This window comes from Ailuropoda melanoleuca, chromosome 3 (genome assembly GCF_002007445.2).
Source record: "Ailuropoda melanoleuca isolate Jingjing chromosome 3, ASM200744v2, whole genome shotgun sequence".
Classification (NCBI taxonomy): Eukaryota; Metazoa; Chordata; class Mammalia; order Carnivora; family Ursidae; genus Ailuropoda; species Ailuropoda melanoleuca.
In genome coordinates this window covers 106,231,088-106,251,785 of record NC_048220.1, presented here as the reverse complement: position 1 = coordinate 106,251,785, position 20,698 = coordinate 106,231,088, and the positions used below count along the sequence as shown (strand labels likewise).

The 20,698-nt window shown below is 41.6% G+C and overlaps 2 protein-coding genes across 9 annotated transcripts in view; one reads left to right on the top strand and one right to left on the bottom strand.

The window, feature by feature from the left end:
* Positions 1-433, bottom strand: part of PDE6A (phosphodiesterase 6A) — a 68,755-nt gene extending 68,322 nt beyond the window's left edge. For all 6 annotated transcript variants that reach the window (XM_034656887.1, XM_034656892.1, XM_034656891.1 and 3 more), the window contains exon 1: positions 126-433. The gene's annotated coding sequence lies outside the window, so the exon portion shown is untranslated. The remainder of the gene's footprint in view (positions 1-125) is intronic.
* A 158-nt stretch (positions 434-591) lies between these two features.
* On the top strand, positions 592-20,299 carry SLC26A2 (solute carrier family 26 member 2). 3 transcript variants are annotated; one of them, XM_034656885.1, is made up of 4 exons: positions 592-850; positions 13,084-13,261; positions 14,334-15,066; positions 16,791-20,299. In XM_034656885.1, the coding sequence occupies exons 3-4, from the start codon at positions 14,359-14,361 to the stop codon at positions 18,306-18,308; spliced, it is 2,226 nt and encodes a 741-aa protein (XP_034512776.1). In that variant the 5' UTR covers positions 592-850; positions 13,084-13,261; positions 14,334-14,358; the 3' UTR covers positions 18,309-20,299. The 3 variants fall into 3 exon arrangements, with proteins under 3 accessions (XP_034512776.1, XP_011221846.1, XP_034512777.1); XM_011223544.3 differs by having other exon boundaries at positions 14,329-15,066; XM_034656886.1 differs by lacking the exon at positions 14,334-15,066.
* Positions 20,300-20,698: the final 399 nt, after the last annotated feature.

The window sequence follows — 20,698 nt, the reverse complement described above, 5'->3', positions numbered from 1 at the left end:
ACCAGGGCCCAGGGCATTCAGGGCCTCAAAAGAGTAGGGAGGAATTTGATTTTATCTATAAATGTCAAGAAAGGCCACTGAGGATTTTAAACGAGGTTGGAATTACATTTCGTATTTATTCTTACATTTTTATTCACATCTTAAAAAGCAACTCTGGCTATTGGGACCTTCAGCGGAGAGTAGTAGGTTACACTGAGGGCAAAGCCCCTAACTTCCCAGCAGACTTCTCCCCATTCCGGGCTTTCATTCCCCACCTACAAAGCGGGGCTGGGAGTGAATGGGGTCCCAAGGAGTCAGCGATAAAGACCTTGCCCCCACGCAAACGCTGAACACTTAAGAGCTCTAGGCAGAACGCTTCCGAGTTTCTCCTGACACTTTTTCCTCCCTACGCTTTCAGAGTTAAGGCGGAAAAGGGGTAATACCTCCTCGCCTGCGCGAGCGGAGAAGGAATTGCCCTAAGAATCTGGGACTCGTGGCTCTGCTGCCCAGGGCAGCCAATCGCGAGAAGGAGAGCAGCCAGGGGGCGGTACCCCCGCGGGCCGGGTCGACTCATTGGATGGCGGTCTCGTCGCTCGCCCGCGGGGCCACGTGACTGCCACCTCCAGAGCGGTTGTACAGGCTGGGTCTTCCGCACCTCTCGGTCGGTCCCTCCTGGCCTCTCCCCGCGGTCCCGCCCGGGCCCCGCCTTTTTCGGGGGCTGGGTGATGGGCGGGGAAGGGGACGGGCTGGTTAAAGGGAGGCCGGTCCCGGACCGGGCTATCTCTACCCGCGCCGTGGTGTCCGTTCAGTCCCGCCACGGCGGAGGACGTGCTGCGGGCCCTCGTCGAGCCGGGAGGCCCAGACCCGAGAGGTAAGACGAGGGGAGGGGGCGCGAGAAGGGAGAACCGAGCGGTGCCGGCCTGCGGTCAGCGGGCCCCTCTTGGGGGCATCCTGGCCTGTGTCGGAGGCGTGGTGGGAAGAAAGCCCGGGCGTCGTGGCCAGGCCGTGGTAGGTGGGCGTGCGTCGGGGTTGTACCCTCGGTCAGCAGGGGCGGGAGCTGGGGGAAAGCCCCCTCTCCCACCGCGGCGATCCCAACCCTGCTTCTCGCTCGGCTCCCCACCCTCTACCCCATATCACGCCGGGGCCCCGCACCTCGTAGATAACGGTGCTGTTCTGCCGGAGTCCTCATCTAGCCGTGTCTAACCCAGATGACTGGGAAAAAGACCGAGGAGATTAGAGCCGCCACCACCACCCAGCCTCCCACCCTTGGACGGAGGGGGAAACTGAGGCTTGGACACGCGAGAGGACTTCATTATCTTGGTTTTTAAAACCACACACCGGGTTGAGTACAAGTCAGGAACTGTACTTCTTCCAGACTCGTAGACTAAGTTGAAATTCTTTCACTGTATAGATGGGGACACTGAAAGGATACGGAGAGGGCCAGATCCTTGCCTGACATTATACAGCAAGTCATTTGCAGAGCTAGGACTTGTAGCCAGCTCTCCCAAACTCACAGAGTATCAGGCTGGGCCCTTTCTTTGCACAGATTGGGGATCACGTGAGTTAGAAGCATAGGGGACTTAAACTTTCTGGCACCTATTCTGGTTCCTTTTTTCCATTTCCTTATTTCTAGGGCCCTTTATATAAAATCTGGAACTAATGTGATATCCAACATTGGGTTAAGCAGAAATTTTGAAAATCCAGTAAAATCCAGTAAAAACTGGATTTGAAAATCCAGTTTTTGAAAATCCAGTAAGAAATGGAGAGCCAATCCTGTTGGAAGAAACGAGCCAGTTTTCCCTCAAGAATCTCAAAGGACAGACTAGTCACTGTCGTTTATTGAACAGATGCTGTGTGCCAGGCACTGTGCTAAGTACTTGTATTAGCTTTAGACAACCTGCAAATTAGATAATGTTATCCCCATTTTACAGGTGAGAAATTGATGCTGAGCAAAAGGAAGTTTTTTACCAGTGCCATACAACTGTTGAATATTGTAGCTGGGATCTGAATAGAGAGCTGTCTGACTCCAGTAAATACCCAGTGATTTTCCTAGCGTGGCCCTCACCTCACTGGCTCTTAGTCACCCAGGGTGCAGTCTTGGATCTCATTCCTGAATTTGCCTGAGAATCTGAATTTTAACAGATCTCTGCATGTGAATGTCATTGTACTACAATATGCTGCCTCCCAGGGGAAGATCTAGAGTTTGCATATTCCTGGCTTTGGAGAGGTCTAGATTAGATTTATGAGGGGTGAACATTTTGAGCATTGACATTACTTTCAGTGAGCATAAACCCCAGGCAGATGCTTGCCAAACTGTAATTTCTTGAGAATGGAGGTGGAGGGAGAGGGGACACTGCTTTTTCTTTACTCCATAGCTGTTAAGCTATCATTCATCCATTCACTCAACAAATATTTGTTAAGCACTTATTAAGTGCTGTGCATGGTTCAAGGCATAGGATATACAGCTGTGAACAAAACAGAGCAAGTTCCTGGTCTCATGAGAAAGACAACCATAAGTGAATGAATGAATGAACGAATGAATGAATATAGTGCAAGGTGAGAAGGGCCATGGAGAAAAATAAAGCCAAGTAAGGGGGATAGGAGTGCAGGGCAGGGATGGGCCCAGGAGGGAGACACGGAGGCGGCAGTGGTGCTATTGTAGAAGTTGTGTCTGGGAAGGAACTGATCAGGGCAGTAGTTGAGCAGAAACCTAAAAGAAGCAAGAGGCAAAGCCATGAACATAGCCCCAAGCAGCATTCCACTTAGAGGGCCAGCAGAAGTAGATGGAAGTAGGAACCTGCTTGGCTTGTTTGACTCTTGGCTGGGATATGAATTATTCTAACCAAAGTGTAGTTACAGAGGTAAATTTTACATTTTTCCTCCTGATAGAAAAGGAAAATGAAAATGTTACCAAATGTGTGTCATACGAAAGATAAAAGTAATTTTATTCTTAATCCTTTACCAAACTTGCTTCAGTAATGTTGCTTAAACTGCTTCAAGCAGTTTGTTACCTTCACTTATTAAAATTAATAACATTCAGAAATGAGTTGAGCACTTAATTGCAAAATATTGATTTGAGCTAGCTCTTAAAACTTCTTAGCAAGGAAACAAATTTGGGGGTGAAGTGGTGTTTTAGAAAGAGAGGGAACCTTGGAAATTGGAAAATGAGGGTTGAGAATCTGGTCTTACTAGTTGAGCAAGTGAGTGGAGGAGAGGATTTATAATCCTCAGATTGGAGGAGAGGATTCATAATCTCTTAGATTTATTGAGGAGGCAAGTGGGAGATGTATATGAAATCTCTTTGAAAGCAGTGAATTACTGTTAAGGAACTATTTAATAATTCGATTGTGGTTTTACATTAAGTTATTTTCCTCCTGGGTATTTTACTTTTCTGTCTTACATTGGGCTTTATACCAGAAATAATACATCATAACGCTTGTGCTACTGGTATAAGCTTTATGGTGGTTCTTCTTTTTGCATCACAGACATAAATGAACATTGTTAATCATTTGTGATGACTGAAAAATAGGAAGACTTTTTTGTCTTCGTTACATTTACTTGAAACTTCACATATTTGTTCATTTCAATAAATACAGGTATACCACTGTAACACCAATGGGAGGCATTGGGTCAGATGTTGGGTTATGGAGGAATAAGGATGGCTTGGTGTTTGCCTTTAAATGTATATTGTAGCTTGAAAGACATGTAACTTTAAGTGCTAAGTAGTTATATGGAATATGTCACGGCAGCATAGCCAAAGAAGTTTTAGCTCTCTTGTCCTGTGGCATTTGAGGTGGGCCTTAAAGGATTGGGAAAAGGAAAAGATAGATAAGATAGAAGGAAAAGGCATTCCAGATGAATGAACAACATGAGTGAAGACCCAGAGGAACAAAGGATGCTTGATATTTTCATGGATTGGTGACTAGAACAGCAGTGTGTGGAAGGAAGCAAAAGAAAGGCGGGTTCAGCTCATTTATGGAGCAAAGCCTATAATAAACTTTTTAGATTATATGCAATAGAAGGTAGGGAGCCATTGCAGATTTTTGGAGAGTGTATCCCAGTGGTTTGATCTCATGTTGTTAATGAATGCTTCTTTTGAAGAAGAGGCAGCATGCATGGTGGTTAAAAAATGTTGGTTCTGGGACGCCTGGGTGGCTCAGTTGATTGGGCGTCTGCCTTTGGCTCCTGTCATCATCCTGAGGTCCTGGGATTGAGTTCCACATTGGGCTCCTTGCTCAGCAGGAAGCCTGCTTCTTCCTCTGCCTGCAGCTCCCCCGCTTGCGCTCTCTCTTTTTCTCTCTGAGAAATAAATAAAATCTTTAAAAAGAAAAAAAATGTTGGTCCCATTAAGTGTTTAAGGCTACAGTATGTCTGTAATTTTCAAGTAGTTGTATGGAAAAAAACCCAAACAAGTATGTTTGGACCGTGCAAAAGTACAGACGTAGCAAAACATTAACAATTGGTGAATTGTTAAATTGTGTAATTGGTGAACTGTGAATATAACTTTTCTGAAGATTTGAAAAGTTTCAAAATAAGCAGTCCAGAGACAGAGTAGGTGTGAATCAGACAGCTTTGGTTCTAGTCACTGTTACACTGCTTACAAGCAGTGTGGGTCCCGGAAAATTATTTCGAAACTACACAGTCCACACCAATTACAGTCTAGTTTAACTGAGATTTTTCCACGTAAGTGAAGAGAGTCTTTTGGTAGAGGACTTGTTCACATCAATATTAGGTTAATGTTAAGACTTCAAGTTTTCCACAAACTTTAGATCTAGGTTATTTTATATGGTGGCTATTTATTTATTTATTTATTATTTATTTATTTCCCCTTCTCTGTCTGCTTTTGGATTATTCAGGATTTTCTGTGATTCCATTTTATCTCCTTTGTTGGTTTATTAGCCATAACTCTTTGTGATTAATGGAATCGCATTAGGGTTTATAGTAGGAATCCTTAATTTATCACAGCCTACCTTCAGTGGTATTAAACCATTTCGTGTGTAGCGTAAGAACCTTATAGTACTATATGCTCCTCTCCTACTTTTGTTTATGTTAAAATACATATTAAACATAAAATTGGGGGTGCCTGGGTGGCTCAGTTGGTTAAGCGACTGCCTTCGGCTCAGGTCATGATCCCAGGGTCCTGGGATCAAGTCCTGCATCAGGGAGCCTGCTTCTCCCTCTCCCTCTGCCGCTCCCCCTGCTTGTGCTCTCCTGTTCTCTGTCAAATAAATAAATAAAATCTTTTTTAAAAACCCATAAAATTGGCCATTCTAACCATTTTAAATTTACAGTTCGGTGCATCAAATGCAATTCACAATGTTGTGTAACTGTCAGTAGTTGTTATTTTTAAAACTTAAGAGAGACTGTAACCATTAAGCAAGAAATCATCCCTGCAGTCCCTGGTAATCGCTGATCTATTTCCTGTCTCTATAAATTTGCCTGTTGTAGAGGTCTCATATAAATAGAATCATACAGTGTTTGTCCTTTTGTGCCTGGCTTCTTTCACTTGACGTCATGGGTTCAGAGTCCATCCATGATGTAGATGAAGAGTCTCCGAACTACATTCCTTTTTAGTGGCTAAACAATATTCCATTGTATGGCTTGCGCCACAATGTGTATCCATCCCTCTGTGGGTGGATACTTAGGTTGTTTCCACCTTTTGGCTGTTGTGAATACTGCTATTATGAATAGTGGCATACAAGTTATTTCAGTCCCTGTTTTTAATTTTGGCGGGGGGTGGTTATATACCTAGGAGTAGAATTGTTGGGTCATGTAGTGATTCTCTTTAACTGTTTGAGGAACTACCAGACTGTTTTCCACAGGGGTTGCACCATTTTACATTCCCACCAGCAGTGTATCAGTTACCTTTCAGAGAAACAAAAATCAGATTTTAAAAGTCAAAGGTAGTTTTTTTTGGAATTTGTTTGTTAAAATAACTTTTTAAAGATTTTTTTAAATTTATTTATTCGACAGAGATAGAGACAGCCAGCGAGAGAGGGAACACAAGCAGGGGGAGTGGTAGAGGAAGAAGCAAGGCTCACAGCAGAGGAGCCTGAATGTGGGGCTCGATCCCATAACGCCGGGATCACGCCCTGAGCCGAAGGCAGACACTTAACTGCTGTGCCACCCAGGCGCCCCTGTTAAAGTAACTTTTTAATAATAGAAACCAGTCCGTCCATTAACAGAATATTTATTAAATGCTTTCATGCCAAATTTTATGCTAGGTATTGTGAGAGTTTTCAAAAAGTGTAAAACATCTCCTTGAACAACTTTTAATCTAGTTAAGAAGGTAGAGCACATATTCAACACGCTTACTGAACGTCTAATCAATGGGAATTCAGAGAAAAATGAGATACCGTTTATGTGCTAATGACCAATACAGTCCTCCTCTCCTCATTTGTTTTTCCAGTTTCAGCTTCTCTCTTGTGCTTGACACCCCCATTTCTGAGTGCTCCCTGGACAGCCTCATTTGGACATCTAACAGAAATGTCAAAGCTGTGAAACCTAAAGTCAAACTTTTTGTTGTCTCCTTTCTTTCCATTTCCTCCTCCATATTCCTATACATCATTCTTCCTTTTGTGTGGTCCACCTCATGATTCATCTTAGATTTGTCCTTCTCCTTTACTGTCTCTTGTCTGGTTGTACCACTGAAACGTCAAACCTCTTCTACCCCTGCCCCGCCTTGGAGTTTATGCCTTTGTCAGCTGTAGCGTACAGNTTACTGTCTCTTGTCTGGTTGTATCACTGAAACGTCAAACCTCTTCTACCCCTGCCCCGCCTTGGAGTTTATGCCTTTGTCAGCTGTAGCGTACAGGATGAAGTCGGGTTCTTGGGATCAAATGAGAAACCAATCTTTCACTCTAGTCTTAATCTCCTGCAGCTTCACCCCAGGAATCTGGCATTCTGGGTGACTTTTTCCTGGGTCTGGGATTATACTAGGGCCTTTCACTGGCCTGAGTTTCCTTTCCTTTCTTATCTGCAGCTTCTGACATTGGCCTGTACCCTATGCTCCACTCTCAGAACATGCCAAACCTCTGTCAATGGCACTTAGAGTGTTATAGTTTATCTGTTTGTAATTGTCTTAGCCCTTTGATTGTGCAAAGAAACTGGGTTTCTTATTCATTTTAGCAAGAACTTACTGATCTTTTATGTGCTAAGCGTTATTTTTGGTACTGGGGATACAGTATGTATGAGAAAGACTGTAATAGTTTCTTTAGTGTATAAATACATAATATAATTTCAAAAGTCACTGTGAAAGTGCTATGAAGAAATAAAGCCACGTAAGGGTTTAGCAATGGGGTGGAGTATTATTTTGTTTGGAATGATCAAGGAAGGTCTCTCTAAGGAAATGATCCGTCAGCTGAGACCTGAAGGATGAGAAGAAGCCTGCAAAGATCTGGGGGTGATTATTCCAGGCAAAGAGAACTTGAGCCAGTGCAAAGACCCTGAAAAGGGAATCAACTTGGCATGTTCCAGAAACAGCAAGAAGGCCAGTAGGAAATGAGGGTAGAGAGGTAACCAGGGTTCAGATTTTGCAGGCTATTAGAGTGGCCCAGATAAGACGGTGGAGGGGAGGGAAAAGTGGTTAGATTCCAGGTACTGTGGGCAGTAGGGAGAAGATAGATATCCAGCCTGAGGTAGAGCAGACAGAACTTACTGATGGATCAATATAGAGTTAGTGGGGTAGGGAAAAGAAAGATTGACCCCGCGGTTTGGGGTCTAGGTTCTGATGCACTGTGTCTAGCACGGTGGTTAGCTTATAGTAGGTGCTTAGTAAATATTTATGATATAATGAAGACCAGTAACCAATCTCTAGGAGCTCCCATAGAAAAGTTAACCAATCCAGCCTTGGAAGGCTTGTTGGCACTAATGAACGTTTGTGGAATAAGCAAGCGTTGCAAACCCACAAAACAAAGATGGGCCTGAATTTTCATCTGTTGGGGAACAGTCCTTCCTTTTCCACCAGGAGGCCTGCCCTCTCACAGTGTTAACTTCTCAGCCTAGGGCAAAGGCCTGGAACAGTTGCCTAGGCTCCAGCCGTCGTGGCTGCAGGTGCCTGTGAGTGGGATGGAAATAGGTGTGGAAGGTATGCTCTTCCCTGGATTTGTCTGGCAACAGTGAGTTGGAGGATCAGATGGCACTGTGTAAATGGAGACTCTGCCTCAGTTGTACCTGTTTATGGTTTAGTTTTTTCTTTATTTACTGAACGTTTAAAAAATTTTTTTTGCATTTTATTTTTACTATGTTCGGTTAGCCACTGTATAGTACATCATTAGTTTTTGATGCAGTGTTCAATGATTCATTAGTTACGTATAATACCCAGTGCTCCTTACAACATGTGCCTTCCTTAATACCCGTCACCCTGTTACCCCTCCTCCCACCCCCCTCCCCTCTGAAACCCCCAGTCTATTTCCCAGGGTCCAGAGTCTCTCATGGTTCGTCTCCCTCTCTGATTTCTCCCCCTTCAAATTTCCCTCCCTTCCCCTATGGTCCTCTGTGCTATTGCTTATTTTCCACAGATGAGTGAAACCATATGATAATTGTCAGGTTTAGTTTTTTCGAAAACAATCTTAAGCTGTTTCTTTATTCATAAAAGGCAAAAAAGTAAGATATTAATTGCTTGGTAGGAAAAGAATTTAATAGCATAACAGATCAGAAGAGGTAATAAGATAATATATAATTATTTACCAATAAGTGATATCTGAAACCCTCTCAGAAACCGGCAGGGACTGCGTACTGCCTGCAGATGGAAGTCTGCCTCTTTTAACCTGGCAAACAGGAGCCTCGAGGATCTCTTCTTAAACCAGTTTCCCACGTGCGTCTGTTGCTGTAAACATTCTGATTTCCAATTCTTTCCTAACAACCCCAGAACTATCTGAGTTTTCTTCCCCTTCACATATTTTCCAAGTCCTCTCTTACTCTTTCAACTCTGACCCAGACTTTAGAGCCCAGGTAAGACATGAGACAAGTTCTTCCCTTGAAGCCTTTCTGAACTATTCCAGCTCTTGGAGATTTCTCCTCTGTGCAGATGCTGTGACCACAGTGGTCGGCGGCTTTGGTTTTCTGTGGCGGTGAGTTGTGCCACACGCGTGCAGGTCGAACAAAGCCCGGTTGTGGAACCATTATGTTTCAGAGGCCGACTTTACCATTCTCCTCTGAAAACGACTGCCCTCTGAAGAGGGGTTTCAGTTGCACAAATTGCAAAACTGTGATATAAGCACTGCTAATTGAAGTTCTATAGTGTAATTACCAAAAGTAGACATTGTTTTGCTTATATCCAAATCCTCAAAAAAGAAGCTGGCTGACCACTATCGGACATCTATAGAAGAGATGTAACCTCTCGTCTAGTCCAGAGCTCTCAGCTGTCAGTAACTCGCACGGGAATTGTACCAGTGCTGCTGGGTGTGCTCACCTGGATCAGACCGCCTTCTAGTGCTCATGGCTGCATGTGTGCCGTTGAAGAAGAAAGTACGGAAATGTCTTTCCTTTTTTGTGTCGCCTGAACTACTGTTGTCCTTTAATGTATGCCTATGTAAATGCATTTTTCAAATGTTGTGTTGTTTTTCCCTCTGATTTCTGCAAAGTAATGTGAAAAGTTCAAGTGTTTTCCTCTTGAACCTTTCCTTTCCTCACTCTCAATTACCAGTGTTAATAAAGGGAGACACTAGCCTACATGATACAGTGGAATCATATTTTATTGAACTTCATGAAATACATAGTTTGTATTCCAGCCTCTTAAAGTGATGTCTGGCTGTAGGCCCTATTCCAAGGATAAACACTGTCATTTCTTAATTTTCATGAAGCAGTTGGTGAACACTATAACTGAAAGCAGTAATTGTCTTGGGCAGTGAGAGGATTTTTGTGCAAAAAGGGGTATTTGAAAAATACGTTCCAAAGTAGATATTTCCACTTGAAAATAAATATTGCTTTGCATCCTGCTTTGTTCTGTATTTGAGTTATATGCTTAGCAAATGTTGTAGTTCCTATTCTAGAAAGCATATGCCTGGACGTTTTGGAGGATACAAGATGAATTCGAGTGGAGCTTGCTCTCAAGGAACTTAGTTTGTATGAAGGTCATACCTACAATTTAGTTTAAGATAATTTTTAAAGTGATTTTATGTTGCTTTGGGTTTTGAAATATGTGTGAAGAAAATACAGTGTTGAGAATTTTAAGAGGTGAGTAGGACAGATAAAGGAGACTAGAGATGGCTTTTGGATTCAGACTGATGGCTGTATCAGTTCCTTCTAGGACTGTTTGTGAATGAATACCTAAAGTTTTGAGAGCTAGAGATAAAAAGGACCATGGCCAAGAGTATAGCAAACGGAGAGTAGGGTCCAAGTTTGTAGTTGTCAGTGCTAGGTAGCAGGTAGGTGAAAGTGGGATGTGTAGGGTAGCTGAATTCAAATGTGTTTGGAAGTATCTGAGGTTAGAGAAAGCTAATTAGATAGGGGATAGGAATAGTACCGTGCTCAAAAAGAGCTATGCTTCGAGTCCTAAAATCTGGATTTTATTACCTGGCTCAGTCACTTACGAGCTAAATAAATTACTACATTGGGCAAGTGCTTTCACTTTTATAATCTATCTATATTTATAGGTTTCTTGGGGCACCTGGGTGGCTCAGTTGATGAAGTATCTGACTCTTCATTTTGGCTCAGGTCATAATGTCAGGGTCATGAGATCTAGCCTTGTGTGAGGCTCCATGCTGGGTGTGAAGCCTGCTTAAGATTCTCTCCCTCTGCCTCTCCCCCTACCCCTCCTGTCATGCTCTATCTCCAATATAAATAAATAAATAAATAAATAAATATCGGGTTTCTTATAGATAGTATATAGTTGGGTCTTATTTTTTAATCAAATCTGACACTGCCTTTAATTGACATGTTTAGACCATTCACAGTTGCAATTATTTTTGTTTGTTTTAAACTCTGCCATCTTGCAAGCTGTTTTCAATGCGTTCCATCCACTTTTGGTCCCTTTTTTCCTCTTTCTTTGCTTTCTTTTGGATTGAGAATTTTTTAATGATCCCATTTTATCTTTACAATTGACTTACTATTTATACCTTTAAAAAATTTAGTGGTTACTCTTGGGTTTACAATATACATCTATAAGCAGAGCCTACCTTCAAGTAATAATGTATCACTTCACATCTAGTTTAAGAACCTACAATTCCCAATTCCTCTACCCATTTTTGTGCTATTTTTATACATTTTATTTTGCATATGCTATAAACAAAATAGATTCCTATTGTTGCTTAGGTGTTTATTTTTTAGAGCAATTAAAGGTATTTTTTTTATTATGTTCAATTAGCCAACATATGATTCATTGTTAGTTTTTGATGTGGTGTTAAACGATTCATTAGTTGTGTATAACACACAGTGCTCATCACCATACGTGCCCTCTTTAATACCCATCACCCTGTAACCCCATCTCCCCACCCCAGTTAAAGGTATTTTAAATTAAAAGTGGATTTTATTTTATTTTCATGTGTTCCATGTGTTCATGTGGACTTTACTTCTTTGTTGTGTATTGTGTAGACCTAGTTTCTGTCAGGTGTATGTATATATAGTAGTGCTGGTCTACTGGAAATTCTCTTAGTGTTTGTCTGAGAAAGTTCTTTTTTTTTTTTTTTTTTTTTTTTTTATTTATTTATTTGACAGAGATAGAGACAGCCAACGAGAGAGGGAACACAAGCAGGGGGAGTGGGAGAGGAAGAAGCAGGCTCATAGCAGAAGAGCCTGATGTGGGGCTCGATCCCAGAACGCCGGGATCACGCCCTGAGCCGAAGGCAGACGCTTAACCGCTGTGCCACCCAGGCGCCCCTGTCTGAGAAAGTTCTTATTTCTCCATCTTTGAAAAGATATTTTTTCTGGGTATAGAATTCTGGGTTGACAGCTGTTTTTCTGTGATAAAGGCATTACTCTTTTATCTTCTGATGTTTCAAATGAGAGGTCTGCTATGATTTTTGTCTTTGTTCCTGTGTGTTTAATGTGTGTGTTTTTTTTAATGTTTTTTTATTATATTATGTTAGTCACCATACAGTACATCCCTGGTTTCTGATGTAAAGTTCGATGGATTCATTAGTTGCATATAACACCCGGTGCACCATGCAATACGTGCCCTCCTTACTACCCATCACCAGCCTATCCCATTCCCCCACCTCCCTCCCCTCTGAAGCCCTCAGTTTGTTTCTCAGAGTCCAGAGTCTCTTATGCTTCATTCCCTCTTCTGATTACCCCCCTTTCTTTATCCCTTTCTTCCCCTACCGATCTTCCTAGTTCTTATGTTCCATAGATGAGAGAAATCATATAATTGCCTTTCTCTGCTTGACTTATTTCACTTAGCATTGTCTCCTCCAGTGCCGTCCATGTTGCAGCAAATGTTGAGAACTCGTTCTCTCTGATAGCTGAGTAATTTGGCTGTCATCAGGATGTTCTTCTTCTTCAGGATTTTGTCCTTTTTTTCAGCAGCTTGAATATGATATATGTAGGTGTGGGGTTTTGTTTTGGTTTTGTTTCTATATTTGTTGTTTTTGGTATTCTCTGAGATTCTTGGATCTATAGTTTGGTGTCTGTCTTTAATTTTTGAAAATTCTTGGCTACTCTATCTTCAAATATTTTTTCTGCCCATTCTTCGTTTGGTGTCTGTCTTTAATTTTTGAAAATTCTTGGCTACTCTATCTTCAAATATTTTTTCTGCCCATTCTTCGTTCTCTCCTTTTGGAATTCCAATTATACATAAGTTAATTGCTTAATATGTCCCATAGCCCTTGGATGTTCTTTTACGTTATTGTTATTGATTTTTTTAAAAAAAATCTGTTTTTCTCTTTCTTTTTCAGTTTGGGTAATTTCTATTGACCTGTCCTCAAGTTCATGGATTCTTTCTTTGACTCTGTTGATGACCCTGTCATAGGCATTCATTCTTCATCTATTATTGTGTTTTTCACTTTTAGTGTTTTATTTCCATTCTTTCTTACTCTGTTGCATTTTCCATCACTCTGTTGCATTTTTTAGTGTTAACTTTTATCTTTTTCCTTCCCAGATAGCAGCTATGTAGGGCAAGATTCGGATTTTGTTGTTTTTTTCTTATGCCTCTTTTGCATATCTTAGGTTTGAAAAAGCCTTTTGACCCAGGAATCACCAAGAGCTGTTCCAAAATAGAAGAACATAAGAAATGTACTCAAAGTAGCATGGCCTGAGTAGGAAGTAAGAAGAGAGTTATAGACAGGTTCCACTGAGGAATGAAGAGCTGCTGTGTGTATCCACAAATCTGATTGACTTGCTTAGGGTAAGTGATCATCTAAATCTGTTCTTTTCTTCTTTATCTGCTTAATAAGACCATCAAGTAACCATTATTTCACTCTTGTTACATGGGATGACCAGCAACAGTCCCTTCATCCAAACAAAATTAATGTGTGTAACTTTTACAATAAAGGGTGTATTTTTCTGTCAATTCCAAAACAGGAAATTTTCTGAGTCTTCCATCTAATATATTTTATCTCTGTTTGGCCACAGTCATAAAGTTGTGTGTTCATTTGTTCTTTGATTTATTCAAACATTTTGTAAGCCTACTGTCTTGGGGTTATTATACATTTGTTCGTGATTACAATGATGAACAAGATATCCTTTCCTCTAGGAGCTGGAGAGACTCTTATTTAACTAAACAAGAGTGTGATTAGTACTATAATGAAGGTGCAAAATGCTATGGGACACAGAAGGTATAGTGATTCACTTGGGCTAGGGGATTGGTCGGTGCTTTGTAGAAGAGGTAGCATTTTAACTTGGTATAAAAATGATTAGAATCTTGATGGGCAGAGAGGTCAGTGGCCATTCTAAGCTAAGCAAACAGCTAACACAAAGACATTGATTTGTGAAGTATCTGGTAAGCAGTTTATGGTCTATTCCAAGAAAAGGACCATCTTATGTTTCAGGGACTTGCAGGTAGCAGGGAGGATTTGAGACTAGATCCTGTTTTGCAGCATACCTGGGAGTGGAAAACTTGGAAAGAAGACAATGATAGCAGAAGGAGAAAGGCCACCCTGATAGCTTTTCTGGAGGAAAAAAACTGCAGGAGGAGCCAGGCAGAGATGGAGAAGAATTCTTGATGGTTTATACTTTTGGAAAGTCCTATACCCAATGACCTATTTGCTTTGACTTGGCTATTTATGGTCTGTTTTTTTTTTTTTGTTTTGGTTTTCCCTGATCAAGACATAAGAGGCTCAACTAAAGAAAGTGAATATGAGATAGCTACCCCCAAACTGAAGTCCTCTTAACTCTCATGAATGACAAATGGAACTATTAAAATGTGTGAGCACTGAGAATTACTCAATCCATTAATTCTGGTGTTTTCTTCAGGGTAGGAGGCTGAAGCATCTATCTCCAGAAATGTCTTTGGAAAGTAAAAAGCAATATGATCTGTCACCTAAGAATTCTGTTGAAGGAAATCACCAACACAGCCTTCTGTCTAATATGCACCCAGAGCTTGAAAAGGAATCAAGTACCGACTTGAAGCAATTTGAAGCCAGTGATCAAAGCTTCCTTTATCGTAGGATCCATATGGAGGCTCAAGAGAAATCAAATACTAACTTCAAGCAATTTGTCATTAAAAAACTGCGGAAGAGTTGCCAGTGCAGTCCAGCCAAAGCCAAAAATATGATTTTGGGTTTCCTTCCTGCTTTGCAATGGCTCCCCAAATATGATCTGAAGAAAAACATTTTAGGGGATGTGATGTCTGGCTTGATTGTAGGCATCTTATTAGTGCCCCAGTCCATTGCTTATTCCCTCTTGGCTGGTCAAGAACCCATCTATGGCCTGTACACATCTTTTTTTGCCAGCATCATTTATTTCCTATTGGGTACCTCCCGTCACATCTCTGTGGGCATTTTTGGAATATTGTGCCTTATGATTGGTGAGGTAGTTGACCGAGAACTGCACAAAGCTGGCTATGACGCTGCCGATAACTCGCCTTCTAATTTAGGGATGGTTTCAAATGGGAGCACGTTATTAAACCAGACCTCAGACTGGGTATGTGACAGAAGTTGCTATGCAATTGCAGTTGGCAGCACTGTGACCTTTATGGCTGGAGTTTATCAGGTACGAAACAATGGAACCGAGTGGTTATTTCTAGCCAAAGGAAACACTGTACATGAAATCTCAGATCTGTAAGGGATCTCAGAGATCATAATAATTAAAGCTGTCATTTGTTGAATGCTTAGGATATGTGAGGGATAGAGCCAAAATCCAAGCCCTGGTTTGACTCCACAGGTAAGATAAGGCTGCTTCTTTTTTCCCAACCTTAGGCTGCCTCTTAACCAGTGAATTTCAGTCAGCCAGATTGTCATTATTTGATGGTAAACATGCTCATGGGAGCGACCTCAGATCACTCAGTACAACTCCTTCATTTTCTATGCTGAGAAACATTGGGTTTGCTTGAGATGCTGTGTGGTTGGTTATTGGCAGAGTCCGCATTAACAAGCAGAAGGAGGGTAACAGGCTAAGGGTTGGCAAAGGGAAGAGTGCAGGAGGTTTCAAATTATAGATGGCTCCCTCCCCGCCTTTAGATTTGCTGCTCTAGTGAGTGACTCTCAGCAAAGATAGCAGTTTTCTTGGACTTCTGGGGAACAAGTGGAGAACCACTATTTCGTATTATTAACCAGAAGAAAGGATGGGAAAATGAGGTTCTCTTCAGGTCTCCCATAGAATCTACTAACCCACCATTATCATCATGGCCTTGTCTTTTGGCATCCAGGAGTCAATGCCAGCCGTAAACCTCTTCTCTGTTATAGGCATTTGGTTCCAATATGGGCCGCGGAGGAGTAGCTCACTTCATGTGGTTCCCAGTGAAGAGGAGAGGGAGAAGGGGGTGATGTGCAGAAGAGTGGCACTCTCAGGGTCTGTTTTTGCTTGTTTTTTAGTATGTCTCACCAAGAATGAAGAAGGGCTCGGTAGAATTCTGAGGAATCATTGGGAAGAGGAAAAAATAAAGAAATAAAAAAGTTTAATCTTTGAGGATGCAGAATTAGTATGGGAAGCAGTTTGGCATAAGCACATATACACTGAATGAGAATAGTTTCTCAGCATGAAGTTAAAGAAAGTGTGTTCTGTAATAATTTTAAATGTGATTCTTTGTTGTGAATCCAGTTTTCTGTTGTATCAGTTAAAACTTCACTTTTAGGGGCGCCTGGGTGGCTCAGTCGTTAGGCGTCTGCCTTAGGCTCAGGGCGTGATCCCGGCGTTCTGGGATGGAGTCCCACATCGGGCTTCTCCACTGGGAGCCTGCTTCTTCCTCTCCCACTCCCCTGCTGTGTTCCCTCTCTTGCTGGCTGTCTCTCTGTCACATAAATAAATAAAATCTTAAAAAAAAACAAAAAACAAAACCACACACACACAAAAAAACTTCACTTTTATAGTAATGATTTGTAATTTAATGAAAACACATGGTTTGTTAATTAGGAGAATTTTTCCAGTTTGAGTTTTTATAATTTCTTGTGGATCCTAAGAATTTTTTCTTTTTCAAAGAGGTCTGAACTTATTTCATGTTTAAGAAACATTGTAGAAAAGGTAGGAATCCTAAGTTCTTGTCTCATCCGGGCTGAGTAACAGGGTGACTTTGGGCTAGCTCCTTAGCCCTCCGAGTGCCAGTAAAATGAGCCCTCTCTTTGTAAAATGGGAGGACTGATGTACAATTGCGTTTTTTTCTACCTCTGACATTTTTGTGACGCTCTAATGGTATGTCTCCACGCAACCAATGCCAGGATATTTATTCGAGGGTTCAGAAGCTCTTTTCCACTTTAACACTTGTATTTCCTTCCTTCCAGGTAGCGATGGGCTTCTTCCAAGTGGGCTTTGTTTCTGTCTACCTCTCAGATGCCTTGCTGAGTGGATTTGTCACCGGTGCCTCCTTCACTATTCTTACGTCTCAGGCCAAGTATCTCCTTGGGCTCAGCCTTCCTCGGAGTAATGGTGTGGGCTCGCTCATCACTACTTGGGTACACATCTTCAGAAACATCCATAAGACCAATCTCTGTGATCTCATCACCAGCCTTTTGTGCCTTTTGGTTCTTTTGCCAACCAAAGAACTCAATGAGCGCTTCAAGTCCAAGCTTAAGGCACCAGTTCCTACTGAACTCATTGTCGTTGTGGCAGCCACATTAGCCTCTCATTTTGGAAAACTAAATGAGAAATACAATACCAGTATTGCTGGGACTATTCCCACGGGATTTATGCCACCGAAAGCACCGGACTGGAACCTAATTCCTAGTTTGGCTGTAGATGCAATAGCTATTTCGATCATTGGTTTTGCTATCACTGTATCACTTTCTGAGATGTTTGCCAAGAAACATGGCTACACAGTCAAAGCCAATCAGGAAATGTATGCCATTGGCTTTTGCAATATCATCCCTTCCTTCTTCCACTGCTTTACTACCAGCGCAGCTCTTGCAAAGACCTTGGTTAAAGAATCAACAGGCTGCCAAACTCAGCTTTCTGGTGTGGTGACAGCCTTGGTTCTTTTGCTGGTCCTCTTGGTAATAGCTCCTTTATTCTATTCCCTTCAGAAAAGTGTCCTTGGTGTAATCACCATTGTCAATCTCCGGGGAGCGCTACGTAAATTTAAGGATCTGCCCAACATGTGGAAGGTTAGCAGAATGGATACAGTTATCTGGTTTGTGACCATGCTGTCCTCTGCCCTGATAAGTACTGAAATAGGCTTGCTTATTGGGGTTTGTTTTTCTATGTTTTGTGTCATTCTCCGCACTCAGAAGCCAAAGACTTCATTGCTCGGTTTGGTGGAAGAGTCTGAAATCTTTGAATCCGTGTCTGCTTACAAGAATCTTCAGACTAAGCCAGGCATCAAGATATTCCGTTTTATAGCCCCTCTCTACTACATAAACAAAGAATGTTTTAAATCTGCTTTATACAAAAGAACTCTCAATCCAATCTTAGTAAAGGCAGCTCGGAAGAAGGCCGCAAAGAGAAGGATCACAAGGGAAACAGTGATTCTCAGAGGAATCCAGGATGAAGTTTCAGTGCAACTTTCCCATGATCCCTTGGAGCTTCATACCATAGTGATTGACTGCAGTGCAATACAGTTTTTAGATACAGCAGGGATCCATACTCTGAAAGAAGTTCGTAGAGATTATGAAGCCATTGGCATCCAGGTTCTGCTGGCTCAATGCAATCCCTCTGTGAGGGATTCCCTGGCCCGCGGAGAGTATTTTAAAAAGGAAGAAGAAAACCTTCTCTTTTATAGTGTGTATGAAGCAATGGCCTTTGCAGAATATCAGAATCAGAAGGGAGTATGTATTCCCAATGGTCTGAGCCTTTCCAGTGATTGACTGAGAAAGTAGATGGAAAGAAGAATGATGTCTAGCCAATATGTTAAGGTTTGAAGTGTGTAACATTTTCTAGTTCCACAGTGGAAAATGTTGCACTTGACATTTTAACCTGGGGCGCCTGGGTGGTTTAGTCGGTTAAGGGTCTGCCTTCGGCTCAGGTCATGATCCCAGGGTCCTGGAATCAAGCCCCACTTGGGCTCCCTGCTCAGTGGGGAGTTTGCTTCTCCCTCTGCCTCTGTGTGCTTGTTCTCCCTCCCTCTCTCTCTCTCAAATATATAAATGAATTTTAACCTGTTGGTTAGACATGATTCTTTGATGCTGATGGCTCTGTAGATACACAAATGTGGCAGAGTTTATAGTTAGGCAGAATCAAAACGAAGAAAATATTGTGGTTTCAGCCTTTCTTGCAGATATGAGGTATTCTTGGAATTAAATATGGATTGAATTGGACTGTAAAGTAGCCCCCAAACTCAATTACCGTGCAGTTTTAGAAGATAAGCATTTGGGCTCTTCCTTCAGAACCAGGAGGTAAAGCTGACATTGACGTGGGAAGTGCTGGAGCCACTTGATGTGACTCTTTGGAGAGGGAGTAGAAAGGAGGCAAGGAAACAGTGTTGTGCAGACTCTGATACCAGCAGGTCAGACTTCTGGGGCAAAAGGTTTGTTCTTACTTGTACTTTTCTATTCCCAGCCTTTGCTCCCTAGTCAGTAGTAGGATTTCTGGCTTGTAGTAGGAGAACACTATTCCTTAAGGCAGGGAACCACAGGCACAGTCTTACTGGGGGTTTGGTGGCTGGGCAGGCTTGTGAAATTCTACGAGCCAGCCTCGTGTTACTTAGAGCATTCTTCGTAATACATTTGGTGTTTTTATTCTTGCCTTTTTATTTAGGGCAAGTAGGTAACTAAAAAGCTCTTCTTCAGCATCAGCCAAAATAATAGGAATCCTCCATGTCTTTTCTGTGATCTCAGTCTGTCCCTGTTTCTGAGTGTTTCTCTACCATTAAGCTCTGTTGTAGCTTTCATTCATTCATTCAGTGTTTCTCCTAGAATCTTACACTGCTGTGGATTTACCAGCGACAAGCTTTCCAGGTAAAAGGCAGAATGCTGACTCCACAATTCTAGACAGCATTTTAAATGAGCTTGAGGCAACTGTTAGGATGGATTGAAAAAAAGAATGATTGACGGTTTCCCTTAAGAATTTGTTTACTTAGCAGTGAATTTTTTTTTCCCCTTCCCATGGTATTTTAGCAAGTGCCCACTGGGGATTGACAGGCTTTCTCAAATAGAAGGTACTATTCATCTTTACTCTTGCAGGAATATTTTATTGTAACCAATGGAAAGGAATGCATGGAGGTGATAAAGTGCTTCCAAAAGAACATCAATAATTCATTGGTAGATGTTTAGGGAAAACAAAGCTAATGCTTACTGCCATGCACCCTGTTGATGTATGATAACTATTGATGACAGTGACAGCTTTTAACTCTTTGGGTCACCTAAAACCATTATGCAAGACGATTTAGAAACATCACATTCATACATCCCAAGTTCTGTGTATATATTATTTATGACAGGTGGCCATAGGTTGTGGCCACAGAAATAGTTCCTTTTTAAAAGCAAGAATGTCTGACATTAAAAGCTTATCATTCTGTATGTGGGCCTTGGTAGGCAAGAAAAAAAAAACAAACAGGTTTTCCAAAGTTAGGACTAGGAGACTAATTTATATGAGATTGAAACATTTAGCAACACTAAAGCAGGTAAAATAATAATTAAAATAATAATTACAGAAAGGCGAATCATTTTTTAATCTGCTACTACATTCTATGTGCAGGGCATCTGTTGGAGTGGGACACTTTTAAACAGATTTAGCTTCCTTGTTGGCTCCAAAAACTCCCAAGTGTTACTTTTCTATTGGTAGAGCCCTGTCCATCTGTTTACATGGAAAATGCCTTTCTATTATTAAAACAAAGCTGTTTCTCAATTAAAAAAAAAAAGCTGAATTTCTGTCTTGGAAATAATTGACTTTGTGATTAAATATAATAGTGCTAAGTTTTGAAATCCTTTTATAACTTAAGTCTAGAATTTCAGAAATATTAACTGCTGTTTATTTGTGGGGGGTTTTTTCTTTTCTCGGTTTTTAGCCACTATTTGCCCTTCCTATTCAGTTTTAGGAATAGTAATACTAAAATCACAGTGTCTTGGTTAGTTGTTTGTTTTTAATCCCTCTTATTCACCCCCCCCCAAAGCTAGGTTTGGATCCAGACCATTATAGATGTCTAATGCCATGTGAGAGAGTAAATGAGTACATGTCCAGGCCGGTGGTGGGTATTAAGGAGGGCACGTATGCATGGTGCACTGGGTGTTATACGCAAGTAATGAATCATGGAACTTTA

Bases quoted from the DNA above. Each gene is read 5' to 3' on its own strand.
- SLC26A2 (XM_034656885.1), top strand. From the start codon at position 14,359: ATGTCTTTGGAAAGTAAAAAGCAATATGATCTGTCACCTAAGAATTCT. The intron at 15,067-16,790 runs GTACGAAACAAT...CCTTCCTTCCAG, and splicing joins TTATGGCTGGAGTTTATCAG to GTAGCGATGGGCTTCTTCCA.